General features: G+C 53.2%; 1 protein-coding gene across 1 annotated transcript; it reads left to right on the top strand.

The window, feature by feature from the left end:
• Positions 1 to 7,073: 7,073 nt before the first annotated feature.
• CTSD (cathepsin D) lies at positions 7,074 to 23,725 on the top strand. The gene is made up of 9 exons (XM_065635290.1): positions 7,074 to 7,293; positions 7,731 to 7,887; positions 10,213 to 10,336; positions 11,980 to 12,098; positions 16,086 to 16,285; positions 17,407 to 17,529; positions 18,727 to 18,871; positions 20,100 to 20,198; positions 20,872 to 23,725. Exons 1-9 carry the CDS (start codon positions 7,232 to 7,234, stop codon positions 21,031 to 21,033), a joined length of 1,191 nt encoding a protein of 396 aa, XP_065491362.1. The 5' UTR covers positions 7,074 to 7,231; the 3' UTR covers positions 21,034 to 23,725.

Genomic DNA, 23,725 nt, shown 5'->3' with positions numbered 1-23,725 from the left:
AGGGCAAACATCTTGTTTCTGACTTGGAGACATCTATAATAATTAATGGTTGGGATGTTCGTCAGGTCTTGGCATTTCAATCTCCCTCCTTCAATGGGTTGCTGGTGCCCAGGGGTCTTCTGCTGCAGCTAGAGCCCAAAGGGGGATCAGTGCTGGGGCTGGTTGCAGGATGCTTCTCTAAAATTTACCTCAGGTTTGGGGGACCAGGGCAAGGCAGGAGCAGGTCACACCACCATGTCACCCACAGGGACAGGCCCCCTTTGAGCTCTGCTGGGTTTCACACCTTTCCACTCTGGGAAAAGAAACGAAGGAATGCAAAGGGGTGCAAAGAGGTCCAAAGGGGACCACAAGGACCTGCACTTGATTCTGGCCATTGCTTTTCGGCAACCCTGCACAGGGTTGGAGTTCCCCCCAGCACTGACCCACCACTGCTTGGGACACCTCCACAACACCCTCCTGATGCGGGGAAGGAAGCAGGTGATGATCCGCTCAGCCACAGGCAGGCGGCTACCTCCTGCACTGTCCCCAGCCCTGCCAGCAGTACCAAACAAGCAGCCCTTGTTTCGGGGGGGACGCGTGACCCCAGGGATTGGAGGCTGCAGGCAGCTGGTCCCATGGAGTTTGCAGGAGACCTTTGCCCAGGAGTGTGCCCTTAATCCCCCACTCACTGCACCAGTCAATTTGGAGTTGCAATGCTAAAAAAAACCCAAACAACTTAGCACTGTGAGAGAGAAAGGAATTTTTTATGAAAAGGTGGTGCTGCGGGAAGGGAAGACTGTCAGATATTTAGCTGCTAACAGACATCTGCATTGGCAATGTCCGAGTAGTTTGGCTTTATTGTCTCCTGGCCGCAGCAGGAGAGGATGCTGGAGACTGCCAGACGGGGGCACAGCTGTGGTGTCTGCCAAGGATGTTCCCGCACCTCCCTCCACCCATAACCTACAATCACCTTCAGCCACAAGCATGGGGCAAGCGTCTTCACATTTTTCACTTAGCCCTAGACCACACCAGTGGCAGAGTTCCTTGGGAAAAACTCAGAGGTTCACAGCCAGAGAGGCTGAGATGTGAAGTCCCATGCTGCAAATAATTATTAACAAGGTGTTTTACGTGCAGAAGCTCAGAGAGAGGGTGTGCAAAGCCACAGACTGTGTTTGCCAAGGTGCTTAAACGTGGGTTCAAGATCATAACCCCAGGCAGGCACGTTGGAAAATGCTGGCTGCGGCAGCAAGTGAAGCCACTGCTCAGGAGAAAGGTGACAATAAATAGGTGGGGATTAAAAGCCTTTATGGGCATATTAACTGAGTAGCACCTGCCCCAGGAGGTCAGGAATGATTCAGCAAAGAGGAGCTGGGTGGTTGCTCCCACTCCATGGAAACGGATTGCAATTTTAAGGCAATCCTTGGATCATCATGAGGTGTTGACCTTCATCTTTCCAAGCCCACCCTCCTCCGAGGAGCAGAAAGCTCAATTGCTTTGGTGCTTTGTCACATGGAGGAGAAGTAATTGCATAAATGATGGTTTTCTTGAGGCAACCTCAGCTGGAAATTAAATGAAATAATTAAACAGCATCTAGAGCTGGCGAAGAAAATGAGATGGATGGCATGCTTGGATGAGGCTGGAGGCACTTCTTGGCATCGTGCATGGAAGATACCTCCTGTGAGCCGATACCCCCTGCCCCAAGCTGGGCTCGCGCAGCCCTGGGGACCATGGTAGGGATTGCTCAAGGTGAGCAACGAGGTGAGTTGGGTCCCGGTGCTCCTCATCACATCCTGGCGTGGGAGTTGATGAATTGGTGCCATCACTGCCACTTACCACGCCATCCCGTCAGCCGCCGGTCACACTGCCTGCTGCCGATGCCTGCCGGCGTTGTTGTTGTCCCCAGCAATTTCAGCTTGCTGCAAAATAACTCAGGTGAGGCAAACACCCTGAGGATCAGCCGGGGCCAGCAGCCGGGGTGAGGCAGGTCCCTTCCTCCGTGAGATGGGTGCCAGGCGTGTCCCTGGCCATGGGGCAGGATGGGGTGAGGGATGCGGAAGGATGTCCGACACCAAGTGGAGTCAGGTGCAGGCAGGAGGCATGGGGGTGGCGGGGATTTGGGCAGGGCCACAGAGCGTATGGGATGTGGGGACAAATGGTACTGTGTTTGGCAGCAGCTGGGCGAGGCATGGCAGCGTACGAGTAAGCCCTAATGAAGACATCAGGGCAGCTCACAGGCTTAAAGACCATAAGCCTTTTGCTGCAGAAAGCCTTTTCATTTTTTTTAAATAGCCAGGGGAAAGGCTTGAAGAACAGGATATGATGGAGAAGGTCCACTGGGCTGAAAGCACCCCATGCTCAAAGGCTGCTGTAAACAGCATGGGGGATGGAGCCATGGTCAGGGCTCCTGCCCATCGTGACACACAGCCATGACACCTGGCTGCCAGAGAGCTGCGCTCACCTGCCACTGGGATCAGAGTTTGCAGTGTGAGAGACACCAAGGGAACAATTACCACCCAGTCTAAGCCTTTTGCAACTCCATTTAGCATCTCCCTGAGGTCACAGAAGCCCATGCTGGCAGCCAAAGAATGTTTAAGCAGGCTGCCAGCCAGCTCTGCCTCCAAACCAGCCCCAGCCAGCCGGCACTGACAGACCAGGAATTGCCACCACCCGTGATTCCCAGGACATCTCCCCCAGTGCCTGTAGCACTGGGACATGGTGGCCAGGGCCTGGATGTGTCCCTTTGCCATGCTCAGTGCAACCCCTCCCCTGCTCCCGAGTTTCCCAGCAGCCAGAGCTGTTACTAAAGCACCTTCAGGTTCACTTTTGCAGGTATCACCCAGAAAAATTTGGGATGTACCAGTGCCACTGGAAAATGCACCCTCACCTTGCAAACTGCATCTGTTTAGGAAATGGCGTTGGGAGTGGGAGAGATCCTGGCACTGTGCCGGGAAAAAGTTACCACTGCTTTGCTCGGGGGCTTGGGGCTGGTGAATCAGGCCTCGCTAATTAGCAGCATCCAGCAGCTTCACATCGGCCCCAGAGTCAGGGTGTTTGCAACTAGACCTGCCTGGGCTTGCACACCTGTAAGCTCTGCTCAGCTCAGACCAAAGAATAGTTTTCTTTTTTCCTTTAGCAATGAGCTTCAAAATCCTGAAAACATTTTTCTGAACTTGAAGACAACATTCATCCTCTAGAAACCCTGCCTGCAGCTTTGCATTTAACACCTCTTGGCCAAAAAATAATCGGTGTTTCTGAGCTGAAAATTTCCTTGCCCTTTAAGTCATTGCAGTCTGGGGTACTGGCTACCGCTGTGACAAATAAATTAAATAAATAAAAACAAACATGGAGGAAAGGGTGAAGGCAAATACATGGCCAAATGCAAGAAGGAGGCTGCCATAGCATCCCTGCCAGGGCACTGCCAGACTGCAGGAGAGGAAGCTGCAAGAGCTCCCCCAAAAAACCAAAGTGTTTGAAACTAAGTGACGTCAGGTCCCCATCTGCATGGCAAAGGGCAGGTGGCACACCCTGGCATCACCAACAGAGAGGACCCTAATCTCCTGGGGCTGGGGCTGGGGTGCACTCCCCGCAGGAGCTGCCAGGGCTGAGTCATTCGACCTCCCTCTGGGAATCCTCTCCGGCAGGGATCAGGGTTGCGAAAGCGTCGCCCGCTCCCAGGGGTGCGTCACCCCACACCCACAGCTGTGGCTGCTGTGGCCAGCGCTCCAGCTCACCTCCTGTCCAGGGAGATAGAACAGTAAGGAAAGGGGTTCATCCACCCTGCCAGATATAGGAGTGAGGAGGGACAGGTCTCTCGGCCATCTCTCGCACATCTCTGCCTGCTCCAGATGCCTCAGCCACAGCACTCCAGGTCATGCTCCACAAACAGGGAAAAATTTGTAAAACTCCCTGAGCCCAGGCTCATGCCAAGTCTATCCGTTGAGGATAACAAGGTGCAACTCTCGTGGTTCAAGTCTATAGGTGCAACTCTCGTGGTTCAAGTCTATAAATATCTAGACGTGCTTCTGCTTCTAGCTCCTGGTTAAACATCCCTGCTGCACCTCTCAAGGCCTTGACATCAGGGCAAACATCCCACAGAGGTGCTGAGGGAGCCTGAATGCAGAAATCCTGGCTCCTTGCTGGGGCCACGAGTCCTCCGGTGCGCAGGCACAGCAGTGTCAGCTCCGAAACCACCAGTGCCAAGGAAAAACACGGACCTGTTGGAGGGGGTCCAGAGGAGAGCCACAAAAATGATCAGAGGGCCTGAGGGCTGAGAGAGTTGGGGTTGTTCAGCCTGAAGAAAAGAAGGCTCCAGGGAGACCTTATTGCAGCCTTTCAGTACTTAAAAGAGGCCTATAAGAAATATGGGGACAGACTTTGTAGCAGGGCCTGTTATGATAGGACAAAGGGTAATGGTTTTAAACTAAAGGAGGGGAGATTCAGGCTGGACATGAGGAAGAAATTTTTTACAATGAGGGTGGTGAAACACTGGCCCGGGTTGCCCAGAGAGGTGGTAGATGCCCCATCCCTGCAGACATTCAAGGCCAGGCTGGACGAGGCTCTGAGCAACATGATCTAGTTGAAGGTGTCCCTGCCCATCAAAGGGGGGTTGGACTAGATGATTGTTGAAGGTCCCCCCCAACCCAAACTATTCTATGATTCTACGATTAAACACTATGGGGATAAACCCTTCAGTCCCTTTCCATCCTGCAAGCACCCAGGCGAGAATCAGTATTGTAATGTTCCCTGACACAGTCCCATCTTACCTTTTTCACAATAAACCATTGGGAAGTATCTGGGAAGTATCATGGACATGTAAGTTGCTTAGAGAAGCACGTCTGAAAGCAGTGACCCTCTTGTGCTGGTGCAAGAGCAGCTCCGGATGCAGACACAAGCCCTGTTACCATGAAGCCTAAGCAAAGGCTCGTTCATAACAGCTTTGCTAACAGCAAAGATTGCCCTTAATCCCTTGGAATTCAAAAAACAGACACAGACTGGGTCCAGACTACTTTACCCTGCTGAAAGCCTTCATTCTGCAGCGTGTGACAGTACAGGGCTAGCATGGCGTGCCATCCTCACCAGCCTATCTTTGCGTGCCAAAGCCGACTCTGTAGCCGTGGGATGCTGGGAGAGACTGGCAGGACTGGAAATGCTTGCAGAGGAGCTGCCGTAGGTGCCCCAGCCTGGGGTCCAGGTGCACGTTGCCCAGCCAGCTACATTTCCCAACCACTTCAAAGAGGAGGAAGGCAGGCTGGTACCACCGGCTCCACCGTGGGCTCTGGCAGAGCCTGAAACGGTGTAGAGGAGCCCCAGGGCTGGCGTCAGGACTGCCCCTTTTGTCTGCAAAGCACATTTGCAAAGGGGTTTAAAGCCCTTGGGGAGGATGGGTTTGCCTGGATGGGACCGCAGTTGGGTTAGTTTGTCTGACCTGCTGCCACCTGCAGCAGTCAGTGCTGGGGCTGATGGTACCCAGGGGGACAAGAGGAGGATACCCCCAAGCCAGAGCCCACGGCAACAGCGATGCCTCTGGAGTCAGGCTACAGATGCTGGGGACCCACTACACCTTGGCTCCTTGCCCAAAAAGAGCCACAGAGGGTTTTGCTGAGTCACGCAGCGCCGTGGGGCCGGAAGAGTGCCGGGTTTTGCTGACTCAGGGTCAGTGGCATTCGCCTTGACCACAGGCCCGCAAGGCAGGAGGGAAGCGGGGGCTGGCCAAAATAACGGGACCCAGCGGGCTCAGCCAACGCCTCTGGCCATCGCTGTGGAAAACCCCATCCCTGTGGGTATCGTGTCCCATGAGGAGGTGGCAGGTTTCCTGATACCCCCAGCTCAACCAAGGCTTGGCAATTTGGACGCCAAGTGGGACAAGACACAGCCCACAGCAGAAGTAGCCGCTATAAACATTCCACATGGATAGCAATCGGGGGTGGTGGGTACAGACCCGTGGAGTGCTGTGTGAGGCTGTGGGAGGATGGAAGAGGCTTGTGGAGGGATAGTGGGGAGTAGATGGCACAAGCGAGGTGCCAGTGATATGACCCAGCGATTTTCCAGAAGTTGCATGAGCACAAAGGAGGGGGACAAGTGACAGGGACCCTCCCACGAAACCAGGGGTTCCCCACCCCAGCAGTGCCCAGCTCGTCCCGTGGGCCACTGCTCTCCTGTCCCCAGGGCTGAGCACAAGCAGGAGCAGAAAACAAATAGCCCTGACCCTCAGGATTTGGAAGGGAAGTGTCTGTAAATCCGATTTTTTTTTTTTTTTCCCCAGCTGGTCTCGTGGCTGCAAGAGCTCAGTCGGGGCGAATGAGGCAGAGATTAGCTCTGTCCACTGCCTCCCAGGCTGGTGGGGTGGCACCTCTGAGCCCTGCCATGGCACCCCAGGGGTGGCAAAGAACGTTCCCCGATGCTCAGCCCTGCATCCTGTAGTGGGGGGACGTCAGGGACTGCTGGTGGCCAGTGGTCTCTGGGCTGTACCTGGCACCAGCATGATCCTCGATGGCCAGCCCGGTACGGCCATGATGGCATTTCAAGGTGGGGGGCCAATCTGGCTTGGCAACCCGGCTGGTGCACCCCAAACAAGCTATCATCCAGAATATGCCCGTCTCCCCCCAAAAACTCCAGCCCAGAAGGATGATTCCCCCCAAACCAGGGGTGTGCTGGGGTCAGGAAGAAGCACGGGGCCGGCAGGCTGCCACAGCCCCCATTGTCCAAGGGGTGCAGGCATCCCCGTGGGCCTGGCTGCAAAATTAAACCCCACGGGTGACAGTGGGTGGGTGGCCGAGGCCTGCGACAGCCGCGGGCCGCCGGCAGGCTGAGCCCCTGCCGTGTCAGGCTGGGGGGCGCTGCTGCCGGGGGGCGCTGCTGCCGGGGGGCTGCAGCCCCCGCGCCGAGGTTAGAGAGGAAAGCCAGAAAACCCGGAAAGAACAAAACCGGCAAAAAGGAAGCCAGAGACGCAAGGAAAGCAGGCACGCGGGGCCGCCCGGGCGCCTCGTGATCTCTCCAGTGGTGTTTATTCCCCTTTCCCGGAGGCTGAGTCACGGGCCGGGGGTCAGCCCGGGGGGCCGGGGGGCGGCGCCCCCAGCCCGCACCCCCACGTGACGCGGCCGGTGGCGGTCCGGGCCGTCAGCTGACTCGGCGGCGCTGCGGCGGGCCGGCCGCGCCTACAAAAACAGGGCGGGCGGGACCCGGCGCTGTCGCGGCCTCTCAGCGGCGGAATCCTCCGGGCTCGTCACTCCCAGCCAGCACCGCCATCGCCGCCATGGGCCCCCGCGGCCTGCTCCTGCTGCTCGCCCTGGCAGGGCCCTGCGCGGCCCTCATCAGGTGAGCCCTGGGGCGCCCTCGGGGTCTGGCTGAGCCCCCCCAGGTGGGGTGGGGGTCTGGGGGACATGCGCCCCAGGTGCTGTGTGGTGGCGGCCTTCAGCCACTTCCCGCGGCCACCCCCCTCCCGGGGCCGCGTCCTCCCCCGGCCCCCCGTTAGAGCAGCGGGGGCTCAGGTGGGGGCTCAGGCCCTGCCTGTGGCGGGGGGCTTGTCCTGGCTTTCCCGGCGACCCGCCCCCCGCAGCATGTATCCTCTGCTTTGGGAGAAGCGCTCGGCACAGCACGGGGATCTGGCACGGGGTGCTGGTGGGAGCCCAAACCTTGTCCACTCCATGCTTGTGGGTCCCCTGGTTTCAGCGGAGCTGTGCCATCCCTCTCCCCGGGGGGACCCCCGCACACACTCCCCCATTAACAGATGAGTGTTTGCCTTTACCCCGCAGGATCCCCCTGACCAAGTTCCCCTCCATGCGGCGGGTCCTGAGTGAGGTGGGCAGCGAGATCCCGGACATGAATGCCATTACCCAGCTCCTCAAGTTCAAGCTGGGCTTTGCTGACATGGGAGAGCCCACCCCGGAGATCCTGAAGAACTACATGGATGTGAGTAACCTGCTGACCACTCCCCCCCACTGTGGCAAACCCCAGTGCGATGCTGGCAGAGTGGCCATTGCTTCTGAGGGTACCTGTCCTGGGGCGGTGGGGGCACAAAGCAGCATCATTGTCCCACCACAGCTGGAAAGGTGAAGGAGGGAGAGATGTTGATCCCACAGGAGAGACTTATGCACCCTCATGTCTTGTTGGGTCATTGCTGAAAGTTACTTCCCATCATTGCTAGACTAAAAATACTACTACTAATAATAATTATAATAATAAACAGCCCACTGCCATCTAAGCAAGAGCTTTCCAGCTTCTCTGACCTGTTTCCTTTCCCCTGTCATTAATTAACAGTCGTAAATAGGAGCCCTCTTGCTTGCAGTCCTTCCTAGCGTCTCTAGCATGTTTGGGCTCCACTTTCTGAAGATAGGGGCATAAAAATCGTGCTCTGCTCCGTGGAGTGCTGGGTCATAAAAGAGCCAAGCATGGGGCAGGTGGAGAGGGCTCAGACTGCACACCAGGTTGCTGTGGGAGTGGGTATGCTGAACCCTTCCTCTTGCTATTGTTCATCTTCTGCATGGCCTTTGGAAAAGCCACTCTGTACCTCCACCTTCTTGGCAGCTTAGGGACTGAAGGGACCTTCATGGTGGAGGCAGCAATAAAAGGAGAAGCGAGATAAAGGACATGAGGTTTGCCCTTGCCCAGTTGCCAAACACATGCAGGGTTTCCTATTTCTGGGTTCCCTGCTGGGTACCCTTGTGGCTCTTGAGGGGTGTGAGCATTGGCCAGCAGAATGAAGCTGCTGTGTTAATTCAGGATCTTCCCCCCTATTCCTTTTCCCCAGGCGTTCTTGTCACCCAGCCTGCACCGTCCTGCCAGGGCTGTGCTGGGAAGGGCCACTGATGTTTTAATGGTGGTGTTGAAAGCCAGAGCACTAGTGGTTGCACCACGGCATTGTCTCTTAGAACCACAGCTTGGGCCACTACTTAGGGAAGGACTCTGCTCCCTTGTCACAAGGAGACCAGCCCAACCTGTGCTGGGAGATAAGGGACCGTTGGGTCCCTCCCAGCCCAGCTGAAAAAGCTCTTGCTACTGGAGGAGCTGTTGGGATGAAAGACACAGCCTCCCCTAGACTGCCCTGTATGGTCCCCACCAGCCCTTGGGACCCCTCCTGGGTCTGTGTATGCGGTGTATGGGTCCCTTATACCAGGGATTAATTTTCAAACACCAGCAATAATTTCAGAATCACTGGAAGCAAGGTGCTGCTTCCCCATTATGGCTAATTGTGATGGGTTATAATTACTCAGTGTGCAACCCCTGCAAACTAAGCGCACAGAAGGTGAGCAGCTTTGATAATCCTGTTTTCTTCTCCACCCTCCCACCCCCTCCCTTTAATTAGATACACGAGGGGTTTGGAAAGGCCATAGGCTGACTTCCCTTGGTAGCAGCCTGTTTTCCAGGCCTTGATCCAGCTGCTTGCTAAGCATGACATGGCTCTCTGCCCCTTTGGGAGGGCTAGGGAAAAACAGGTCCGTCTGACACCTGCCAAGCATTCCCTATTTGTCCTCTCCCCTCTGGATAGAGGGATGCCCTGCTAACATCTCAGGCACCCAGGTTTCTTCCAGTCTCAGCAGAAATGTACTCACAGGGCAAAGGGGTATCCATTGGGTAGCTGTGTGTGTGACAGGGACTTCTTCTAAAATCTCACCCCATAGCCCTAAATGCCTCTCTGGTGGTGCTGCTGATGCCCTTTTCTCCCTCCAGCTTATCTAAAGTCTTCTGATGCCCACGACTGAGCATTTTATTCCTCCCCACCCCAGGGACTTGTCAGCTCGCACTGAAAGCCCCACAGCTGTACCTCCACCTGCAGTGGGCAGAGCTGCTGCTCACTGCAACCCACAGTTCCTCTGCAAACTTGTCAGCAAAGCAGCTTCCCAGCCAGTTTCAGCTTTTCAATAACGCAGGTGTTTTGTTTGGCTTTGTCCCATCTTTTTTCTCATGCCTGTAGTGATCTGCATGCCGGCCTGTAGACCTTCCCTCTTCTTTTCTGCCCTGTTGCCCTGTGCCAGAAGTCCTCCCCCGCAAGCACCCATCCCACTTCTCTCCAATTTATCCTTTTCATGCATTCTGTAATGAGATGTGAACACCGAAAGGGAGGCTCCCTTCCAGAGGACAAATGCTGGGAGCCCATCACTGCCAAAAACAGGAGGAGAGCAGTGTCTACTTAAGAAGCTGGTTCCTTTTTCAATCCTAAGAGATTTTTTTTTTTGGTCTTTAATCCCTGCTTTTACCTGGCTGCTCTGATCATAGCTTCCTTTTCCTGCTTTGCAGGCCCAGTACTACGGTGAGATTGGCATTGGGACCCCCCCTCAGAAGTTCACTGTGGTCTTTGACACTGGCTCCTCCAACCTCTGGGTGCCATCTGTGCACTGTCACCTGCTGGACATTGCCTGCTGTAAGTGTCACTGGTGCCAGCCATGGCTCAACAGCTTATCCTTCACCACAAAATGCAGATCCTGGCATTGCAAGGGGAGGAACTGAGGCATCAGCATGAGAGGTCTTTCCAGAGGCTGATGGACTTCATAGGGTCAGAGCTAGAAATAGGATCTCAACCCCCTGCATCCATCCTTCATTACTCTCTTCCTGTTCTTATCCCTCTGTGTCACCCACACACAGCTTCAATCCCTCCATAACTGCCTCGGCCCTGCAGCTGGGGAGCAGCATCACAGGTTGTGATGTTTTCCCCAAATTATAGAGCGACGCTGCTGTTGCCCCATTGCGAAATGCTGGTGGAAAAAAAAAAATCAGCCTCTTGCCAGATCTGATAAAAACTGTCCTAGTTTCTGGTTTATTGCTGCATGGAACATGTGCCTGCATGTTTATGGATTTATAATTAACAAGAGCCAGGTAGGCACGATGACATGAGAGAATGTCTTAGGGACTACAAGTTTTTTTTGTTCTGTGACATTCCTATGCAACAAACCTCTATAGCCGAAGGTGTCAAACCCAGCTATGGCAAAATGCCATTTAAAAACCAGCAGCTGTGCTGCTTAAGCAGAGGAAAGAAACCTGTGGAGCCAACAAATGCAGCCATGAAGGGTGGCCCACAGTGCTCACTGGGGATAGGGAGGAAATTTGGACTTCTTGTATGGCCCTGTGGTGCCCAGAGAGGAGACAAACATTTTTTTGTGTATGTGAAGTGAGATTTAAGACACTGGTAGGGTGGTGAGGTCCAGATCTGGTCTGTCTTGGGGGTTCTTGATCTGCAGTAGGGAGCTGGTTTCTCAAGGCAGTGGTGTGGGACGTGCTGAGACCAAAGGGCTTGTTTTATGAGTATGCAATGAGTCTAACCTCCTGCCAGGCTGGGATCCAGACAGCCCTGCCGGGGAAGTCCCCGTTTGGCATGTTGGTTTCTGTAGGGCTCGGCTGGTTTGTCCTCTGCTGCTGTCTGCTCTGCTCAGTGAGCAGCTACAGAGCCAGGCTGGCTGAGCTCGCCATGTGCAGCTGCCCAACTCGTGACTCAGGAAGAATCTGCAGAGGAGGAATCTGCCCAGCCGTGAAATCAGGGATATCTTACAGTTCCCAACCCTTCCAAGGAGAAAAGCAGGTTGGACTAGGGGAAAGCCCTTCTCCTGTGCAAATAGAAGAATATTTTGAGCCCTCTCTGCACAAACAAGTATAAAAACATTTTGAGCTAGTGTTAGTAAAAAACTGATAAATCCATAAAGTGAAAATGTTAATGCCCAGAATAGGCTGTGTTTAGAGCCACCCTGGTTCTCCATGGCACAGGGGGGTTGTTTCACTCTGCTATCTAATGCACCCTGACACACCAGCAGTGTAGCCTCTGGCTCTTAATACCTGATGGCCAAATCCGGTTTAAGAGCCAAATTGGATCTGCCCACCTAATCTCTCAGACATTGGAAATGCTTAGTTAAGCATTTCAGGCTTGGCAAATGCCAGGTTCAGGCCCACCTTTGCATTGTTGAGTGTCTGTGTGTCCGGAGGAGCTGGGTGGTGTGGGGTTAGGTATCAGGGAGCCCTAGGTTTGAAGGAGCACTGATGTTGTATGTCTCCCTGTGTCCCCCTCCCTGGCCACAGTGCTGCACCACAAGTACGATTCCTCCAAATCCAGCACCTACGTGGAGAATGGTACTGACTTTGCCATCCACTATGGGACGGGGAGCCTCTCGGGGTACCTCAGCCAGGACACTGTCACGGTGAGTAGCAACTGCCCTTGTCCTGGGCTGCCCCCGCCTGCTTTCAGCAGAGTGCTCAAAGCTGTTTGATTTCAATGGGTATTGCTTCTTGAGTGTCCTACTCCTGTTGCGTATGCTTCAGCACCATGTTTCCAAGTGCTTTTGAACAAGGTGGTGATGATGACCAAGGCAGGCAGAGAAGGGGGAAGGTATTAATCAGCAAGTCAGCAGGCTAGGAGCATGGACTGCATGCATGGTGCCCTGCAAACATGGTCTGTGGTCATCCCACGAATTTTTTTCCCCTGAAACCAGAACTTTCCAAGCCCAAGAGCGTGCCAGCACCACTGCAGGCTGCTGGTGGTGCACAGCTTGTTCCTGGCCAATATTCATGTGGTAGTGGATATTCATGCAGGCAGCTGCCCAAAAACCGAGCAGAATGGGCTCTTTGCAGCCCCATCCTGTTCTGGTGTCAAGGATGGTGTTTATATTTGCGAAGATTGTGTAACACCTGGGGTGGGTTCCCCAGTACTGTTCAGGGCCCAGCCTGAGGTATCTGAGTTGCTGGTGGTTGCTTCCCTTTGTTTCCTTTTCAGCAAGCAAAAGCTGAACTTTGTGCCCTGCCAAGGGCACGCACCTTTCATGACTGCCTCCCAGATGGAGATGCTCATGAGAGTTTGCCAGCTGCTGAACATCAGCAGCGCATGCGCTCCCAGGTTGCTTGGTCTCTTCTTAGGGATAAGAGCACATGCTTGCTTCACAGGGAGGAGACAAAGCAAAGGTTTTGAATAAGTACAAAAATCTAAGGATTTGGGATTTTCAGTATTAGGTTCAGCTGAAAAGTACGGGCTTATCAGTTTCATCGGGATCAAAAGAAAAATACCCAAGAGAAACCCAAAGTGGGTAGCTCATGCAAGGAGCATTCTTTAGCCTATCCTTATAGCAGGGAAACCTCAGGCTAACCTGGAAGCGCCAGCTGTTGCCTCTGTGCCACATCCAAAGACACCGGCAGCTCAGGCTGGGTGCAGGTCCCTCTTTGAAGGAGAAGGCTTTTGATGGGCTTGGTGAACCCTGAAAATCAGTGCAGACAAGGCTGGGGAAGGAGCCATGGGGAGCTGCCAGCAGTTTTGTACCTCTGGTTTTGTTCTCTGCTTCCTGCAGCCCACTGACCTTTGGAATCATTTCAGTTTCGTTTCCTGCCGTTTATTTCCTGCATCCCTCAGTTCTTTTAGAAACACCCCAACACAAAAAATGCTGCCCATCTGAGCCTTCCCACAGCTCTCGCAGGTGAAGGCACCCTGCACGTAGCATTAATGAATTCTCTTACATTAGGTTTGCAAAATACAGACAGAGCAGGTGGAGGCATCTGCATTCGTCCCAGTAATGGAGTGGCGCAGCGAGGCAAACAGTGAACTTTATTGTCCTGTGAAAGTGTGGGCTGGTCTAGGCACTTTCCAGCTTAATGCAGGGGCTGAAGTGAGTCAGAAGGAAAATTGCAGCTTTTTCTTTTTTTTCCTGGTTTGTAATTATCACCCTAATGCCTGCTTGCTAATTAGCTCTCCAGTTTCCAGCGGCTCAGAGGAAGGATTTTGTGCCTAAGCTTGTTCGGGTAGTGGGGATGGCTCTTGGCAGCCAGCATGGCTTGTAGCATTTGGTTTCTGTCTGGGCAGAAGCAAGAGAAACCTCCTCTGGGGAGCCTGAGCACTGTCACGCTTGTGGTATGCAGGAGTGGGGGCAAGTCAGAGGGTTGGGGACCTTCAGCTTGGACACAAAGATGCTTCCTCTGATGCACAGCATCCGGTAGGCAAGCTCCCAGTTGGGTGTAGTCTGAAAATATAGACCTTGAAACAGCCTTCAGGGTGACCCTCTCAGCTTCAGCCATCCCAGTGGCTGGAAGCAGCCATAGCAACCTGTGGTAGGTAGTGCTGATATCTGACCGAAAAATGCTGGTTGGCAGGAGGTTCAGAGTTCTTCGGCCCAGAATTTTTTTTTGAGAGGGTGACAAACTCATGTCAAACATCCTCTCTCCATCTGTGAAGAAATGATGCCATGTAGCACAGCGCACCTCAGTGCTGCTTGCTCTCCGAAGAGCAGCGGGTTCAGCCAGCCCTCTGCTACTCGAGCATCTCAGCCTATATTGCAGCTCAACCTTGGGATGTCCTTCAAGGACAGCAGAGGAAGTGTCTCTGGCCATAGGGCATGATGCCTCTCACGGGGCTACCGTGCAGGTACGGCACACAAGAAATGTCCATCCTCACCTCTCCCCTGTGCCTCTGCAGAGGGGACCCCCAAGCACTGGTGCCAAGCCATGCCGCAGAGGCTCTTACCTCTAGTCTGCCTTCAACATCTGGCACTTGCCTGCTCAGCCAAGGCCACTAACAGAACAGGTGAGCTGCAGGGTGCTGACACCTGTGTGCAGGTTCTGGAGGGTGGCCACCACACTGCCATCCACTGGTAATGATTTTTGGTTGCTAGTGTCTGGGTGGAGCCAGCCAAGGGACAGAGACAAAGGATCTGTTGCCTGGCGCCAGTACTCTGATAAAGATGCTCTTGGGTTTCAGTCCTGCTGAGGACCAAGCACAAGCAGTCTGCTGAGACCCCACCACTGGGCAGACATCTGCTTCCCTCTTGGGATGTGCAAACACAGCAATATTCAAACAAACCTTGCACTCAGTTTTATCAGTCCATTGCATTTTATTTTTTAGTGGAAGCCTTATTGAACTTTGAGCTGCTGCAGGACCAGCAGTGCTTGGTGGTGGAGCAGTGGCTTTCATAAACCTGTGGCATACGACCGGGTGCCGGCGAGCGGATGCGTTGCTGCGAGCTGTTTCGCCCCACATCCTGCCCTGTGGCTTTTAGCTTTTGCAAGGCTCGATTTGCCCTTTCCTAGCACAAGCCTCTGATACCATTAAAGCCAACACCGCCCATCCCAGCTTTGCACTGTCTAACCCTGGAGGGATATTAGTAATTTACAGGGATCGTTATCTGCCATCAGGTAGGAGGGGGCAGCCTTTTAGTCCTGGCTGGTTCACTACAGGACTGCTAGCTGCAGGCTGAGAGGCTGAAATTGTCCTAGCATGGATGCTAAAATTGCCCGTTGTCAGCCAGAAAGCTTGAAAACCTCCTGAACTGCTAGAGCCAGCAGACATGTCCTGCTCCTGTCAGCAGAGCTATTCTGCTTTCTGTGAGCTCCTTCTTTCCGGGGATCTGCCCTTCTGAGGCATTTCAGCTTTCCAGTGTAGAACACCAGTTCTTCTTGTGGCTGGCAAGAGAGGTGACCTTTGCATTCGTAGTACTCTGCTATTTTCATGCTTCAGGCTCAACCTCACTTTCCTGGCTGTGTCTTCTGCGCTTTCATGGGAGATCTCTGCAGGCTGGGTCTTCTGGGAGATGCAGCAATATCCTGGGGATGTTTCTTTTGCAGTCAAGACTGTAGGGGTTGTTTGCAGAGGTGAGAGGGATTTGTGTTCCCAGCTGGGAATGGAAGCAGTACCTGAGGACACAAGGACACAAAGATGACTTTTAGAAGTTGTCCAGGGTGGGGAAGAGGATTAAAGGTGCAGCATAAGAGCTTTTTGGACTGGGAGAAAAGGGTGAAGTAGGCAATAGGAATATACGGGTGACAAAGTGATATAGGGCCCTCTGTGCAAAGAGGAGCAACTGCAAAATGGCACGTACAGTGCCAGGATCCAGCAAAAGGCTGAAAGTGCTGAGTGAGGTGAGCAAAGGGAGTCTGCTGCTTGTAGGTGTGTCTGTGGGGCTTTGCCACAGGAGGAGGTGCCAGAGTGGCCTGCCCATCCTCCTCCCTGACCCCTCCCCAAGGAGAGTGTCACCAGGGTATCCAGTTTCTGCAGCTGCCTTCAAATGCAAGGGTGAAAGCAGGCAGGAGCGTGGCAGCGCATTGAGGGACACACTACAGCCTGTGTTCAGCGAGATCCCATTTCCACCCTGGTCCCCTGAGTCAGTTTTCTTTACAACCTGCTTTTCCCTTCCTTCCCCATCTCCCTTCAGCTTGGTAACTTGAAAATCAAGAACCAGATTTTCGGGGAGGCCTTGAAGCAGCCAGGCATCACGTTCATCGCTGCCAAGTTTGACGGCATCCTGGGCATGGCGTTCCCGAGGATCTCTGTGGACAAGGTCACCCCTTTCTTCGATAACATCATGCAACAGAAGCTGATCGAGAAAAACATTTTCTCCTTCTACCTGAACAGGTAGTGTTGGATTTGGTGGTGCACCTCTGGCAAGCCCAGCCAAGCATTTCTCTATGCCTCCTGTTAGCACCTCTTACCATGTGCCAATTTATGCCCTGGCCAGCAATGTCGGGGAGGTCTAAGCAAGGTCTCCTTGCTGGAGCAGTCAGGCCAAAATCCCTTCTGTTTACTGCTCTGAAGTAAGAAGAAGGGAAGTAGAAATGCAGCCATTTTACTGATAAAAAGCTGGGTAGATCTGCTACCAGATTTCTTAACTGATGAAGAGAGAGAGAGGATGTTTCCAGAGAGAAGAGAAACAAAAACATACAGGGTTGTGATCATGGAATTGCACATTACTAGTGCAGTCCCCATTAGGGGGGTAAGCACAGCGCCAGTCTGTTGCCAAAAAATCCATGAGCAATGTGGCCACCATCATGTCACATTGTAGGCAAGCATGCCCCAAACCAGCCATCACCACCCAGGAAATCCTCCTGCACAGCTCCTGGTGCCTGCATACCCACTGCTGCTCCTCAAAGGACACCCTGTCATCCTCCTGGCACTACAGGGGGGGACTTTGAACTACTTCAGCCCTAAAAGTAGCACACCAAGAGTGGGGAGGGCAGAGAGTACTGCTGCTGGCCACTCAAGTGCCAGCCCTCCCCCATCACCATATTTCTTCCCATCTGCTCGGTAGCGAGCTTTTTATCTCACAGTAACCTTGAGGATTCAGCTCTGAGGCTGCTGGCTCGTGCAGTAACCTAATGCTGCACCAGCCGTGTCCAGCCCTGTGCAGGTGCTTGTTACAGGTTGATTGTTTGGGAGGCTCCCTGCACCAGTGCTTTGTTCCCCTTTGCTGTCCCCCTTTTCTGCAGTAAGTTTCTTCAGCTGTCCATGTGAAAGCATGAAGCAAAAAGCCGCAGTATGCTTCAGCTGGGCCAAAATATTCTCGTTTCCTCACCACAGCCCTTCTCACAGTAACTGTCCTTATATTGACATATTACAGCACAATGTAAGTTGTCTGTCTCCAACACTGCTAATGCCATTCTTCACCCCCAAGCACCCCAGCATGTATTCTGGGGGCACGCAGAGGGGATTGTTCTTGCCCTGCCCTTGACGTTCATGGGTTTGTTTTTGTTTTTCAGAGACCCCTCTGCTCAGCCTGGCGGTGAGCTGCTCCTGGGAGGGACTGACCCCAAGTATTACAGTGGCGACTTCAGCTGGGTCAATGTCACACGCAAGGCCTACTGGCAGGTCCACATGGATGCGTAAGTCCCCCCTCCACCCAACTACATGCGTAGGGATATGTGTGCAGACAGCTCATGCCTGGGGTTGGGCTAAGGCTCTTCTGGAAAGGGAACCATCCTTTATCCCTGCAACACATCCACAACAAAAAAGGCAGATTAAAATCCCACCCTAAGGCTGGATCATATGTTGCTGGAAGGGGAGGAGAGGCAGAAAACAGCAGGAGATATTCCACAAAATCTTTTCCTCCAGTTTACATTTTGGCCCCTGAAAATACCTGCTGTGCCCTTGCAAAGAGTGGAAAAAAGCCAGTGTGTCCTCCTTGCAGGCAGGGCAAGCCCTGCGCATTAAACCCTAGCTTTGTTCAGCTCTCGGTGAGGCCTGAGTTGCATGGCTCACTTGCACACAGCTCCAGAGGAGCAGGATAAGGCCCCAGGAAGCCAGCCCTTGACTGAAGGGCACGGCACAGCAATCAGTGCACATTGTTGTGGAGGCAGAGGGGAGGAGAGCGGGCTGAGCTGCTGGCCCGCCAGCCCTGCGATCTATTCTGAGCTCTCCCACGTGATGGGAACTTAAAAGTGGCCTGTGATCAGAGTGTGTCCTTTTCCCAGGGATGACATGCCCCCCCACCCAGTGCAGGGTTTTAGGTCTTATCTTCCCCCAGCCCTGATGCATTGGCAAAGCATGGTAGACTCTTAGCTGGAAAGCTTATCTGTCTGCATTGCTGTGAGATGTGATGCGGGTGAGGAAGCTGAGCAGCTCCTGTCTTGCCTCTCGGATGCACACAAACCCCTCCCTTGCCTCTGACGCCCTCAGCCATCACACCACCCCTTTAACCCTTTGCTTTTTGCAGTGGCACAGGTCATACAAGTCCCTAATGCATCACCCTTGTCTCGCTCACATGCCCATTAGTCTTGGTGTTTATCAGGTAGGGTACGTGAGCAGCAGTCAGGGCTGCCTGCAGAAATGCAGTAATGCACCAAGGTACCTGCTCAGGCAGGGGCAGGCGAGGGCCCTATGGGGAATCAGGGGCTCTGTGCTCTGAGTCAGTGCTGCATCAGGGTTTCTGAGCACCTGTCCTTCCTGGGTGTCTGTTGCAGTACTCCCTTGCATGTCTGTATACTGCACAGCCTCAGTTGCCTTCAACTATGTGCTTGCTGCTCCCCACAGCCTTTGCTGGAAGGCCTCTAAGGGTTGTCTTCTGTCTGGACTCTCTCCAGGGTGGATGTTGCCAATGGGCTGACTCTGTGCAAAGGGGGCTGTGAGGCCATCGTGGACACAGGAACCTCACTCATCACCGGCCCCACCAAGGAAGTAAAGGAGCTGCAGACAGCCATTGGTGCAAAACCACTCATCAAAGGCCAGGTGAGGCCAGACTGGGAAGGTGGGAGTCCATGGCTATTGCAGAATCCATGCTGATGCCCTGCTTTGCACCCAGTTGCTTCTAGAGACCCCAGTCTTCTGCTGCCTGTGGTCTCCATTCTCAGCCCATGCTCCTGGAAAGGCCCCTGGCATAGCAGGGACCCTGCTGTCTTTTGACCCCAGGTAGCATTCAACGCCCTGCTAGTGCTCTCAGTAGAGGGCACAGTCCCATGAACTTCAGGGGGCGTTGGGTCACGTCTGCCACCCATCTCTGGGAGGTGGAGGAGAAGGGGTGTAAGTTGCAGTCGAGGCCAAGGATTCACATTAACCCGAGTCCAGAGGCACTTAAGTACAAATGTATTTAATGCAAATGACAACCTTTCCCTGCCAAGTTTTTAACCGTTTTAGCTAATCTCACAAGGTCATCTCTCCTCCCTGAAATTGTGGAGGAACAGGGATTATAAGAACTCTCCAGGAAGGATGTTCTGCTCTGAAACCCCTCACAAGTCACAGAGCCATAACCACTTGTAGGGCTTTTATGCAGTGTGGGGAGACCCCAGGCTGCAGCAACAACTGACTTAGACCCACCACCCTTCCCAAGACAGAATCACAGAATGTTAGGGATTGGAAGGGACCTCAAATATCATCTAGTCCAACCCCCCTGCTGGAGCAGGAACACCTAGATGAGGTTACACAGGAAGGCGTCCAGGTGGGTTTTGAATGTCTCTGGAGAAGGAGACTCCACAGCCTTCCTGGGCAGCGTGTTCCAGTGTTCTGTCACCCTCACTGAGAAGAAGTTTCTTCTCATCACAGAATCACAGAATGTAAGGGTTTGGAGACTGACCAGTGTTAAACTGGCTTTGTCGTTTCATCACGCTGCGGGTCTGTCTGTGTCTCTAGGCTGTAGTGAGCCATGTGTCTTCCTGTGGCAGAGGGAAGACCCCAACCCTACTGCATTGGTGCTGTACCCTGGGGCTCAGCAAAGCCAAAAGCTGAACCCAGCATCCTTCGGCTGCATCCTTATCTCTAAAACCCTCTGGCCCCTCAGCTTGCAGCCCTGGGCAGGTAGCAGCCCACTTACCCCTGCTCAAGCCTCTTTTGCACCCTGAGATGAGCAGTTCTTAGGGAAAACCACGGCAGAGACGTAGTTGTGCCCGGGGCAGACAATGCTCTTTCCTGAGGGCATGGGAGCTGCTGTCTAAGTCTAAAGCCTTTCCTGTTTTTGTTTCAGTATGTGATCCCCTGCGATAAGGTGTCGTCTCTGCCTGTCATCACTCTAACACTAGGAGGGAAGCCCTACCAGCTCACCGGAGAGCAGTATGTCTTCAAGGTGCGTCTAGGCAGCTTTTGCCCACCCTACACTTCCTCCCCAAGGCCTGACTTTTGCTTTCTCCATTCAGACCTCAAACATGAAATCCAGAGCAGCAAAAGCAAGGCTGGGGCTGGCACTTGGGAAAAAGTCTGGGAGGTTGGGATGAGGGGGTTGTGGCACTGGCTGATGGACCCAGGCAGCCTCACTGAAGTCCTGCAGGAAGGAGGCCCCCTGCGTGATGCTCATGAGGGACAGCAGAATGGGAGAGAAGGAGCAGGCAGGCTGTTGCAGGACTTTGTACAAACATTTTCCCCCTTTCTACTGGATTCTGGTGCCATGAGGCCAGCCTTGTCAGAGCAGAGGCCGCCAGCTGGCATTTAAGCCATCAATTTGCAAGGACCATCTTATGCAGAATCTCAACAACAGCTCTAATTCAGAGTTGTGTGGGCTGGGAGGTTTATGGGCACGTGTGGCTTTACTGGATGCTTTGCTTGCTGCCTAAGGGCTCTGGGAGGGGAAGCTGGGTTTGGAGCTGTGGGAGTGGTGAGTTGAGAGTTGGTTTTGCAAGCGGTAGATCTTGGGCTGGGTGAGGCTGAAGCACAGCTGGTGTTGGCAGGTGTTATTGCTGAGCCTGTGAGGTTGAGGGAAGGGGAGGATATCCTTGTACTGAAGCTCTCACTCTTCTCTCTAGGTTTCTGTACAAGGAGAGACCATCTGCCTGAGTGGCTTTTCAGGCCTGGATGTCCCACCCCCTGGGGGCCCACTCTGGATCCTGGGAGATGTCTTCATCGGTCCCTACTACACTGTCTTTGACCGTGATAATGACTCTGTTGGCTTTGCCAAATGTGTCTAAGCGCCTGATCCCCACTGCATCTGCCTCACACACACACATGCACAGGAGCTGTAGAGAAAGATTTACCAGGATTAGAAATCCAGTGAGTGGAAAGGAAAAAAAAAAAAAAGGAACTAGATTTAAAATTACATGGAAAGTAGTCATTAGTGCCCTACTAGCTGCTTTTTTCCCCTCTGTTGAGTAAGTGGTGCTGGGAGGTCTCTAGTTGACAATGCCAGCTGGAGTAGCCCCTTGCTTTACTGCTAGGTCTTCCAGTATTTGTTCTTAAGAATGATTCTCAGAGCTGAACAAGGCCCTCTCATGTCTCCCAGCCTTGGTCTCTTTCCTGGAGGGTCAGCTCGCTGGAGCCCAGTGCCTCTGTTCCTGCAGAGAGGCTGTGTGGTTGCTCTTAGGTTTGGGCTTCTGCGTGGGGGGAGAGGGATGGGGAAGGGGTTTACTTGCTTTTTCACTGATGAAGTAGGGGAGTGGGATGGAGAGAGAGTCTGTCTCCACCACCCCTCAGCGATGAGTTGAGGCAGTGACCACTAGGTCATTTCTCAATAGGTTTGTGCTGGTTTGGTCCTAGGAGAGCACATCCCAGGCTGGAGTGATAGAGAATCATGACAGCATGCCCAGGAGTTGATTTTTCAGAGCCCAAAGGCTTTAGTGGTGTGGTTTTGTGTTTTGATGGCACCAGTGAGAGAGCTGGAGACATCATGTGCCTGACCTAAGAAGGCAGGGATTTGTAGCGGGCTTCAGCCAGTGGGACTCTTCAGGGAGTAAGGGGGTCAAGATAGCATTTAATAGAGGTCACTTGAATTCATAGTCATGAAGGCCCAGCTTTCTGCTGAGCAAAGTCAGTTGACACATGTTTTCTTGAGTTTGGTGAACTTCCCTCAGGTTCTCCAAACCACAGATCTTCCCAGCTCTATCTGCAGGCAGTGGGTTGAGAATAATGTTTCCTAAAGCAACTAAGTGATCTACAAGTCAAAATCGCACTGATAAAATCCATAGGTGTTTGTCAGCCATGTAAGACCTTTTGGAAACATTATTTGCAGTGTTTTGAACTGCCCAAAGCTCAACAGACAGTTGGCAGAGCCAGCAAGCCTCCCAGGCGGGAGGGTGCTGTGGCAGCTGCTGGATGTGCATTCACTTTCCCTGCTGCCTCGTCCTGAAACCGAGCTGTCCGTAACACCTTCCTTACCTGCTTTCCACCTTTCTAACGCTGGTGAGAGCTCTATATTGCAGAGTCAGGCACAATCCTGCAGAGAGGCTGTAGCTGAAACAGGTGTGCTTGCAGATCCTCCCGGAGAGATGATATCTGTGCATATGGAGCTGCTCACTTCGCTGGGCTGGCGTCAGTAGGCAAACACTGGTGGAGCTGGGAGTTTGATAAAGTAAGTTTTAAGCAGTACTGGAAAGCAGAAGAGAGTCTGGCAAGAATCCCAGCCTGTGCTGGCAATGAAAGACTCTCTTCACTTTCCCAGGGCACTGGATCAGGTCCTGAAGTTAGGGAGTAGCAGCAGGTGAGGAGAATAGCTGCGGGTGGCAAGAGGACCACATCAGTACCAGCCATGACCCCAGACCAGACAAAACAGATGGTAAAATCCTGGCTCCCCAAAATTCACTGATAATCCTGACAGCAGTACTGGTGAGTCCACAGAAATTCCCAAGAAAGGTCTTTGGGCAGTGGGTGAATAGATGGCTATGCCCAGTGAAATACATATAAATCATCCCCAATATTGAATTCTCCACAGGCACCAGAGGCGCGGGTGGGGAAGAGGTTCTGAGGTGAGCTGTGGGAGGACAGCAAGCACGTAGCCTGCAGATGTCCCCTGTTTCCACTCTCTGCAGCTGATCGGTTTGGCTTTGACCATGCCACGTGCTTTGGAGGGCTCTGGCGTGGGCAGTGGGGACAGGCCTAGGCACAACTCTGATCTGTGTGTTGTCCCCTACAACCATGGATGTGACAAATGCTGCTCCCTAAGCTTGCTTCTGCCTGCTTGTACTTGTAGTCTTCACCTGCAACCCTGCATCTGGATGCTTAAGGACATCTGTTGCAGATGGGCTAGAGAACAGTAGCATGTTACAAAAAAAAAAATCATCGATAGGTACTGCAAGATCAGCAGATATTCAGCACCTCTCTGGAGAGACCTGGTTTCACACCAGTTAAGTGCCCTGAGCTCCTCCAGGTCGTGCTACATTGTTTCCCAGCTGCAGGATTTCTCCAGCATGGAGAGGCAGTGACAGCTGCTTGGGTACCCACTAATCAGACCTGATGTGAGGGGGAAGCCTGACACGGAGCTGGCGGTGGGGTTTAAACATCTTTGGCATCAGATTGAAGTGGGATGTGCAGTGCAGCCCTGGAACAAGCCATCAGGCTGTGTTTCTGCTGGGTGTGCAATGCCTTATGTCGTCTGCATTGTAGCCTCTGCAGTAACCCAAGGCTGGGCTGATGCCTGTCCTTGGGCAGGCAGGAGACTGCTGCCTGGGGAGAGACCATGGTCCAGAACAATGCCCTGAGTGACATACCTTAGGATAGGATGGAGGAGTGGTTCATCTTTCCTGAATGAGTCTCCTCCCCTTGTTCTTTTATTTGCATTTTTAAACCAAGCTCTAACAATGTGACTGGTTTTGTTTTAATCTGATTTGCTGTCAGAATTACTGTCTCATCACAGAAAATGGAAATGAAAATACAGTATTTCCCCCATTA

This window comes from Caloenas nicobarica, chromosome 5, assembly GCF_036013445.1.
Source record: "Caloenas nicobarica isolate bCalNic1 chromosome 5, bCalNic1.hap1, whole genome shotgun sequence".
Classification (NCBI taxonomy): domain Eukaryota; kingdom Metazoa; phylum Chordata; class Aves; order Columbiformes; family Columbidae; genus Caloenas; species Caloenas nicobarica.
The sequence above is the reverse complement of the archived record's forward strand: the minus strand, read 5'-3'. Positions and strand labels throughout refer to the sequence as shown.